This window comes from Myotis davidii, unplaced genomic scaffold (assembly GCF_000327345.1).
Source record: "Myotis davidii unplaced genomic scaffold, ASM32734v1 scaffold4756, whole genome shotgun sequence".
NCBI lineage: Eukaryota > Metazoa > Chordata > Mammalia > Chiroptera > Vespertilionidae > Myotis > Myotis davidii.
Genome location: NW_006287691.1, coordinates 3665 through 14393, shown reverse-complemented (window position 1 = coordinate 14393; position 10729 = coordinate 3665). Strand labels below are relative to the sequence as shown.

The window sequence follows — 10729 nt, the reverse complement described above, 5'->3', positions numbered from 1 at the left end:
TATCAGCCCTGCTCTGTGAGTGACAGGGGGGAGCTCCTCAACCCCCTGATCGGCCCCGCTCTGTGTGTGACAGAGGGGAGCTCCCCAACCCCCTGATGGGCCCTGCTCTGTGCGTGACAGAGGACAGCGCCCCAACCCCCTGATTGGCCCTGCTCTGTGTGTGACAGGATACAGAGCCCCAACCCCCTGATTGGCCCTGCTCTGTGGGTGATGGAGTGGCACCGCAACCTCCCCATTGACCCTACCTTGAGTGTGACAGGGGGGCTCCAAGGCATGTCTGGCCCATCTCGCCCATTCCTAATTAGACGGCCCCAGCAGCAAGCTAACCAACCGATCGGAGCATATGACTCCTGGTGATGAGTGTGCATAGCCATAGGTTGAATGGTTGAACAGTCACTTAGGCTTAAATATAGATAGATATAGATATAGATATAGACGTATATATAGATATATAGATATAGACATAGATATGCCAAAATCCTCAACAAATTCTGGCAAATCAAATTCAATAATACATTACAAAGATTATAGATCTTGATCAAATAAGATTTATACCAAAGATTCAAGGATGGCTCAATATATGCAATAAAGTTAACATTATATATCACATCAACAACACCAAGATAAAAATTAGATCTCAATAGATGTACATAAAGCCCTTGATAAAATTCAACATCCATTTATGATATTAAAAACCCTCACTAACGTGGGTAAGAGGAACCTTACCTAAAAATAATAAAGTTATATAAGATAGTTAACAGCACACATTCCGCTGTGAAAAGATGAAAGTTTTACTCTAAGATCAGAACAAGATAAGGATGCTCACTCTCAACAATGTAGGGTTAGGCAAAAGTTGGTGTATAGTCAGGAATACGTGAAACATAAGCGTTTATTCTTGTGTAATTATTTATTAACTAGTGGCCCATGCACTAGGGGTGGAGGTCCTCAGCCCAGCCTGTACCTTCTTGCAGTCTGGGACTCCTCGCCCCTTACCTGCTCGATGCTCCTTACCGCTTGGCTCACTGCTCCTTAGTGTTGCTCCTTTAGTGCTTGCCAGCTGTGAGCCCAGTTTCTGGCTGAACGCTGTTCTCTCTGTGGGAACGCACTGACCTACGCTGAGCATCTGCCCCCTATGGTCAGTGTGCACTATAGCGACCGTTTGTTCAGGTCATTCTGCCATAACGGTCACTTTCGCTTTTATTACTAGTATATAGACTAGAGACCTGGTGTACGGAATTTGTGCCCCGGCGGAGAGACACTAAAGAAAGCGACTGTGCCCTCTCGCAGTCTAGGAGCCCTGAAGGGATGTCTGTCTGACTGCTGCAGAAGCAGGAGAGGCTCCCACCATCACTGCTGCCCTTGCCAGCTGTGAGCTAGGCTTCTGGCTCAGTGGCACTCACCCTATGGGAGTGCACTGACCACTGGGGGGCAGCTCCTGCACTGAGTGTCTGTCCCCTGGTGGTCAGTGCATGTCACAGCAATCAGTCATTATGACATTAGGTCAATTTGCATTTTAGCCTTTTATTAGATAGGACTAGGGGCCCGGTGCATGAAATTCATACACTGGGTGGTGGTGGGGGGGAGTGTCCCTCAGCCCAGCCTGCCCCCTCTCACATACTGGGAGCCCTCAGGCGTTGACCCCCATCACCCTCCAATCGCAGGATCGGCACCTTGCCCAGGCCTGACGCCTCTGGGCAGGGGACCCTCATTTCCCCCCATCACTCGTTCTGCCCCTAGCTCAGGCCTGATGCCTCTGGCTGCTCCACCCCCCACCCAAGCATGACGCCTCTGACCCAGGCTTCAGGCCTGGGCAAGGGGGCCATCATATCCCCCCAATCCCCGGCTCCGCCCCCCACCCAGGCCTGATGCCTCTGATCACCAATCACCGGATCGGCCCCTTGACCAGGCCTGAGGCCTCCGGCAGAGGTGTCAGGCCTGGGGAGGAGACCCCCCAGCTCCCCGCAGTTGCAGGCTCCGTCCCTCCCCAGGCCTAACGCCTCTGGGAGCGGGGACCTGCAGTGGCAGCGGGGGCACCATGATCGTGCGGTCTCCACCCCTGCCCCTGCAGGACGCCTCTGGCTGAGGCGTCCAGCCCGGGCAGCGGGACCCGCAGCTGCAGTGGCCCTGCGATCGTGGGCTTCGCTTTAGGCCCAGGCAAGGGACCCCTAGCTCCCGGGACTGCCAGCTTTGACCGTGCCCAGCTCCCATCGCTGGCTCCACCCCTACTTCCTGCTATCACTGGCCAGGGCGGAAAAGGCACCTGATTCTCTGATCATGGCTGGGGGCCAGGGCCTTTGCCCTGCCCCCCAGCTCTTAGCTCCCCCCTGGGTTTCTGATCACTGTCAGTGGCAGGGGGCTTCTTCCTGCTTTCCCTTTCGCCTCCCTGCATTGTGCCTACATATGCAAATTAACTGCCATCTTGTTGGAACTTAATTTGCATATAGCCCTGATTAGCCAATGAAAAGGGTAGTGTCGTACGCCAATTACCATTTTTCTCTTTTATTAGTATAGATTATTGTATTACTTTTTTCATATGAGCAACTGTAAACCCACTTTTGGCCCACCCTTAATTACTCAATTACTCTCATTACCTCGATAGGGTAATTAGACAAGAAAAAGAAACAAAGGTAAATTGGAAAATAATTGTCATTATTTGCACACAATAGATACATATAAGAAAAGTTATCTTTGGATAAGAAATGCATTTCATAAAGCAGTAGGATACAAAATTAATACACAGAAACCTGCCACATTTCTGTACACTAACAATAAAAAATAATAAGAGAAATTAAGAAAACAATCCCATTTGCAATGGTACCAAAAGAATAAGATATCTAGGAATTTAACCAATGAGGTAAAAGATCTGTACTCTGAAAACTATAAGACAAGGAAGAAAAGGAAAAATATATAATTTGCTAACTGATTGCAAGGATTAATACTGTTAAATTGCCCATACTACCCAAAGCAATCTACATATTCAAAACAATCCCTTTCAAAATACTAATAGCTTCCTTTCAGAACTAGAAAAGTTCTAAAATTTATATGAAACCAAAAGGACTACTACTAGCCAAAATGATCTTGAGAAAGAACAAAGAGACATATTTATCCTGACTAAACTACATTCCAAAGTTATAATAAAACAGTATTATACAGACATAGAACAATGGAAAAGAATAGGCAGTCAAGTAAACCCTCACTTATATGGTCAATTAATTTAAGACAAAGGCAAAAATATGCAATGGGGTAAAGACGGTCTCCAATAAATGTTATTAGGAAAATTGGACAGATACATGCAAATAAATAAATTTTAAAATAAAAAGTACAAAGCCTCTGCACAGTGATGGATACCACAAAAGGACAGTCTACTGAATCAGAAAATGTATTTGCAAATGATATATCCAAGTTAGGCGGTTAACATCTAAAATATACAAGAGACTCATACAGCTCAATAACAAAAAATAATAAATAATCCCATCAAAATATGGGCGGAGGATATGAACAGACATTTCTCAAACGAAGACATACAGATGGCCAGTAGATATATGAAAAGATGCTCACTATCACTTATCATCAGAGAAATACAAATCAAAACTACAAAATAGGACTACATATCTATCACAATGACTATTACAAAAAACTAGAGGCCCGGTGCACAAAAATTTGTGCACTCGGGGGGGAGGGGGGACTCCCTCAGGCCGGCCTGTGCCCTCTCGAAGTCTGGGACCCCTCAGGAGATATCGACCTGCTGGCTTAGGCCTGCTCCTGGGTGGCAGAGGGCAGACCCAATCCCTAGGTGCAGCCCCTGGTTGGGCTCAGAGCAGGGCCGATTGGGGAGTTGGGGTGCCGCCCCCTGTCATGCACAGAGCAGGGCGGATTGGGAGGTTGTGATGCCACCCTCAGTCATGCTCAGGGTAGGGCCTATTGGGGGGTTGGGGCACCACCGCCTATCACACTCAAGGCAGAGTTGATGGGGAGGTTGTGGTGTCACCCCGTCACAGGCAGAGCAGGGCCAATCAGGGGGTTGGGGCGCTGCCCCGTCACGCACAGAGCAGGGCCCATCAGGGGGTTGGGGAGCTAACCCCTGTCACTCACAGAGTAGGGCCGAAAGGGGGGTTGGCGCACCACCCCCTGTCACGCACAGAGCAGGACGGATCAGGGGGTTGGGGTGCTACCACTGTCACACTCAGGGCAGGGCCGATGAGGAAATTGCATTTTTATTCTTTATGCCTCTTATTTTCTGTCTGGCTTTCTTTCTCTCTCTCCTCCTTACAGCATTGCCTTTAATATTTCTTGTCGTGCCAGCTTGGTGGTGATAAACTCATTTAGCCTTATTTTCTCTGGGAAGCTCTTCATTTCACCTTCAATTGTGAATGATAGACTTGCTGGATACAGTAGTGTTGGTTTCAGATCTGGCTGTCACTGGAGCTGAGAGCCGGCTTTAGCTCTGAGGCTTGGGTCCAGCTCTGAGACCTTGGCTGCTGAAAGCAGGTATCTGGATTTGTTTGGGTTCTATAATTGTAACACTGTTGTGGTCCTGCTAGCTCCAGCTCTGATGGCTGAAAGCAGGTTTCTGGGGTTTATTTAGCTACTATAATTGCAACATTGTTTCTTAGAATGAAGGTCAGAGCTGGGCGGCGGCAGGCAGGGAACCTTGGCTTCCCCCTTCACTGGAGCAAGCAAGCCTCCTGTTTGCTTCAGCTGCTTGGCTGCCATCTTGGGAGACAGTTAATTTGCATGTCTCACTGATTAGCCAATGGGAAAGGTAGCGGTCGTACGCCAATTACCATGTTTCTCTTTTATAAGTGTAGATAAGAAAAACAAGTATTGTACATATGTAATACCTTATTAAAAAAAAAGAAAAAAAAGCAAGTTTTGGCAGGAATGTGGAAGGAAGGTAAGCCCCATGCACTGCTGGTGGGATTGTAAATTAGTGCAATAACTATAGAAGACAGTATGGAGTTTTGTCAAAAAATTAAAAATAGCTCTAGATATGTTAGTCAAGATTAAAGTAAAACAGGTATCCATAGAAAAATGGATAAAATATAATGTGCAAACGTGTACATTTGCACACTTATTAGAGTTCAGCAATAAATAAGGACCTCTTGCCATTTGTGACAACTTGGATATACCTACAGAAAAAAGACAAATGTTGTGTGATTTCAGTTATATGTGAAATTTAAAAAAACACCCAAAGATAAAAACAAAAACTCACTTTTTAACATTATTAATTGTATATTCATCATAGAAAGGAGCTCAATCTCTTGATTGCTAGAGGGTAGAACATTGGGAGCATGGATAAAAAAAAAAGTGAAGGGGAATATGGTAACTGAACGTATAATTAATAGACTTTAAGTGGTGATCATAAGGGATTTAAATGTCAAAACACTATGCCACTGAAACACATAAAACTAATATAGTATAATATGCTAACAATACTTTTAGAGTTAAGTGGAATCCATAAATGAAAAGATAAAAAAGTTCAAGCATTTTTAGGAACAAATGACAAAGACATATACAATTAAGCTTGATATACCTTCCAAATTTTAAAGCAAAAAGACTTTTTAAATTTACTTTCATTTTCAAATATTTTCTTTTAGAAGTCTTTCAAATTGAATGAGATAATTAAAATAAATCTTAATAGATCCAGTTTAATGGTATGTAATAGAAGGAAGAAAAAACTTGAGAGGAAAAATTTCTGGCTCAATAGTAACTACAATGATGGCCAATTCAAAGTGAATTTCCAACTATAGACTAGAAGTAAAAATTCTAATCAGTGGAGTCTATATCTAGCTGCACATCAAAAACCCTGAGGAGCTAACTCAGTTGGTTAGAATGTTACCCTGATATGCCAGGATTCTGGGATTGATTCCTGGTAACAGCACATACAAGAATCAACTGATGAAAGCAGGACTGGGTAGAATAATAAAATTGATGTTTCTCTCTCTCTTGTTCCAAAAATGCTGAGATTTTAAATATTTCTTCCAAAAACTTTTACAGGAAATTCCAATAGGAAACCTTGGAAGCTTAACTCATTCACAAATATGCAAAAACTAACTTAATAAGTTGGCCAGTATACAGTGAGAATATACTGAAGAAGTAACTGGATTTTCAAACTATAGCTGCTGCAGGTAACAACTGCAAGCAGCAAACACAAAAAAGAGGATGATTGTGTGTGTAGACATTATTATATAGCCTAACTGGTTGTTTGTTAACTATCATTTGCCCTAACTGACTAATGGCTGGAACTTACAACTGACTAAATATATGAACTATCACTTATGACATATCAAAGTCAATGCAAAGGTTATCAAAGGGGGAGTATATTTGAATGTGTTTTCTTTTCATTTATCAAAGATATTTGGGTTGAATGAAACTTTAAGATTTTAAATCAGGGCATGGCAAATATGGCTTAAAGGCCAAATACCTGTTCTTATGAGTAAGACTATCATATAAGACACAGATATGCTCTATGAGTGCTATTATGTTAACACAGCAGAACTAAGCAGAGTGACAGAGACTATATACATTTTAATCGCCTTGTATTGCCTGGCAAACTATAAAATGCAGCAAACAGTTAAAATGCAAAACCATTTCAACTGCTGCACGTATTACCCATACTTCAACATTTTTTTCTTTCAATACTGTGTATAGCCATCATGTCAAAATAAGAAAGACTTCAAATGTAGCACTTTTGTTTCTGGCCTGTGGGGCTCAGTTGGTTGGAGCATTTTCATGTATACTGAAAGGTTGTGGGTTCAATTCCCGATCAGCTCATTTACTTGGGTTGCAATTTTGATCCCTGGTTAGGGCACCTACAAAAGGTAACTGATCAATGTTTCTCTTGCATTCATATGCCCACCTCTTTCCTCTCTCTTTAAAATCAATAAGCATGTAATCAGTGATGATTTAAAAGAAAAAAGAAAATGAAACACTTTAAAAGCATGTGGAGCCCAGCCAGCTTGGCTCGGTGGTTGAGCATTGACCCATGAACAAGGAGGTCATGGTTGATGCTCTGGTCAGGGAACATGTCTGAGTTGCGAGTTCCAATCCCAGTGAGGAGCATGCAGGTGGCAGTCAATTGATGATTCTCTCTCATAACTGATGTTTCTATCTCTCTCTCCCATTCTCTCTGAAATAAAAAACAAACAAACAAACATTTAAAATGCTCATTAAAATATATCTCTCAGCTCTGCATCAGCTTGTGCAGCAAAAAGTCATGGGTTAGGTCCCTGGCTCCCCTCAGAGCTCATGCAGGAGGCAACAGATTTATATGCCACTCTCACATCAATGTTTGTCTGTCTCTGTCTGTCTGTCTCTCTTCCCACCCCTCCCTTGCACTCTTTCTAAAACTTAATGGAAAGTATATCCTCAGGTGAGGATTAACACTATGTAAGACAGAAATTTTTAAAAATGTAAAATGTAGAATTTCATCCAAGCTAAATTGCTTCACAAAAACTAAAACAAAATTAAGGCAAGACTAAATGAAATCTCTGGCCAGGCAAGAAAAACAGTTTATAAATTGTGAGTTAATTAAATCATGTTTGGTTGCAGTGGGTACTTCTAGAGAAAATAAAATGGTTCCAGACTGTTATCCTTTTCGTTGAGAACAGATTACTCAATGAAAATGTTGGAAGCATGAATACGCAACTCAAAAATAAAATGAATAACTTCAAACAGATTTTTTGTCTCTTTACAAGCCAACAGATTATTAATATTATATCATTGGTTTCTTTGAGAAGTCAATACCAAATGTGAAGTGACTCAAGGATTCACCTCTGTAAGTTGTCTCCACAGGACCATTATAAGAGAATATTTTCTAAGAAACTGAAAAAACTTTAAATACTACTGAAGGGGCATCTGCTAAGATATATTACAACTAATGGTGGGAAAAATATGAATGAAGTGAGAAAAGCCTTACTTGGATAAATTAACAAAGTTTATGAAAATGTAAAGTGCTTAATGTCTATGGTTAATTATGTTATTATTCACTGGTACATACTTTATGCAAAATACTTTATTGTGTGCCATTCTCAAAGAGTTAATGAACATCAGTTTCATGAATTCTTGTTGGAAAGAGAAGCTGGTCACTTATGGCTTCGCACTCAGGGTTGAGACTGAAATTTTTTTTGAATGAGAACAACAATCAACCGCTGTCATTGGTCATTAACTTTTTTTGCAATTTTTATGATGATTCTTTAAGAAAAACCCACAATCTTATATTGCAAAACAATACTACACAGTAAAGACATATGAAAGACAATGTTTTTGGCACTGCAAGTACTATTCAGCTGCTTAAAACACTCTGTGTGGTATTAAAAATTAAACAAAAGTCTAGATGTCCATCCCTTCAACAATTTGCAGCACTACAGCTTTAGAACCATTTTTCAAACCTCAGTGCAATGCACAGAATATTTCCATTTTGCAAAAGCCATTTGTGCAATGAAATGTGAAAGGAAAACATCAAGTAAAAAAATGAAGAACTTTTTTTTAGTTAATCCTCAACCAGAAATATTTTTTTCCTTTGATAGTTTAGAGTGGAAGGGAGAGGAGGAGGGAGAGAGAAACATTGATGTGAGAGAGACACATTGAATGGTTGCCTCTTGCACAAGTCCCAACAGGAGTCAGGAATCAAACCTGCAACCCGGGTATGTGCCCCTGACCCTTTGGTGCCACTCTGGTCAGGGATAACAGAACTTTTTAATATATGTTACAACCAATTAATATATTAAATAATATATGCCCATACATTGATAGCAGTATTTGGTAATACCTATTTGTGAAGACATATTTTTATTTTTAAAGATAAAATATGTATTATCTCATTGTAGAATAGTTTTAAAAGATGTACATTTGCAATTTCTAAAAACGCTGTAAAATAAGAAGTGAGAATATATCAGTACATATTTAAGTATTTTCAATAAAAACTTTTATTATAGCCCAGCCAGAGTGTCTCAGTGGTTAAGTGTTGATTTATGAAGCAGGGGGTCCCAAGTTCAATTCTCAGTCAGGGCACATGCCTGGGTTGCAGGCTTGATATCCAGTTGGGAACGTGCAGGAGGCAGCCAGCGATTCTCATCATTGATGTTTCTATCTCTCTCTACCTCTCCTTTCCTCTCTGTAAAAAATCAATAAAATATATATATATTTAAAAATCTACACAATAAAAGAGAAACATGCAAATTGGTGTCACTCTGCTATGCCCACCAGCCAATCAGAGTGAGTATGCAAGTTAACCCAACAAACATGGCGGTTAATTTGCATATGTAGCTGTGGAGCAAAGACCGAAGACAGTGTAGAAGGAAGCCAAGTGCTGCAGAAGGGAGCAAAGCAGCGGAGAAGGAAGGGAGCCGAGGCAGCGGAGACGGTAGCAGACTCGGCAGCAGACACTGGAGCAGAGGGCGGGTTTTTCTCCCTTCTCTGCTTCACTCTGGCTGCAGAAAGCCCTATCCTTGCAGGAATCTTCCTGAGATGGACCTCTAGTATATATATATATTATAAAACAAAACCAAAAAAAGGTTTATTATATAAATGTTAAGTCCGTATCATATGATATAGTTCTTAATGTAACTACAGTGAAAAAAAAAAGTTGGAAAACTGTCAGCTTGCAATCAATGAGATTAAGACAAAATCTTTATGTAATGTCATATAATATAGTTCACGCACTGAGTGATTTATTGCTTCTTTCCCAAGTTATATTTTTTCCGTTTTGGTGTTTACATATAAAAAAGAAAAGAGACACAAATTAATACTCTCAGATCAATTATAAGAATAATTACAAATATTTTTACCTATTAGAAAGAATTAAAAAATATTTTGAATAAAATAATTATAAGCAGAAACTATGTAAATGTGTCACATTTGACTATCACTTTCTTTTGAAATACAAAGATATGTTAGCCCATAAAAATAACCTGGTGTTCGACTCCCTGGAACTTTCATGTATAGCTGAACTGTATTCATGCCCAGAATAGAATGACCAAGGTGGCTTAGAAGATTTGCTGCTGATACCACCCGCACAAAAGCAGGAAGTTTAGTCAGCTCATGCAGCTGCAACTTCCACCTGAAATAAAATAACAGATCAAAAGTTTAACTTTGCACCCAGAGACAGAGAAGCATCGGTCAGATGCTCAAACCTCAGAGGGAAGGTAGGGGAGGGTGGGGGTAAGGAGGAGAGATCAATCAAAGGACTTGAATGCATGCATATAAGAATAACCAACAGACACAGACACCAGGGGGTGAGGGCATGAGCTGGGGGAGGGAGGACAGGGACAATGGGGAGATAAGGACACATATGTAATACCTTAATCAATAAAGAAAAAAAAATTTAACTTCGCTACAAATATTTATGAGAATTAATTGTCAAAAATCTTGTGATCTGACCAGAAAACATTACATTTCTAACTATTATACTTTTAAAGTCAACAGTGCTAAAATGTTTAACTTTTTTTAAAAAGTTCAAACACAGAGTGATAATTGTACAAAAACAAAAAAATTATAATCACGTAAATCAAGCATGTCAAACTCAAAAGCTAACATGGGCCAAATAAACAATGTTTAAGTTTATGTGGGCCGCAAAAGAAAAAAGCTTCAATTTTCATAGAAATGTATGTTTATTTCAATAGAAACATGCTGAATACAATGACTAATCATTAATATAATAGAACATTTTAATAAAAATTAACATATTTTCTTGAACATTAACTTACCAGACACTGAATAATTGCATAAA

The 10729-nt window shown here is 40.5% G+C and overlaps 1 protein-coding gene across 1 annotated transcript in view; it reads right to left on the bottom strand.

Moving 5' to 3' along the window:
• The window catches only part of LOC102761382 (lysine-specific demethylase 6A), a 31983-nt gene extending 21257 nt beyond the window's left edge, over positions 1 to 10726 (bottom strand). Inside the window, exons 1-2 of the mRNA XM_006759504.2 lie at positions 10707 to 10726; positions 9912 to 10060 (exon numbers count right to left, since the gene is read on the bottom strand). Of these exons, the coding sequence (XP_006759567.1) occupies positions 9912 to 10060; positions 10707 to 10726 (169 nt within the window). The remainder of the gene's footprint in view (positions 1 to 9911; positions 10061 to 10706) is intronic.
• Between the last annotated feature and the right edge of the window lie 3 nt (positions 10727 to 10729).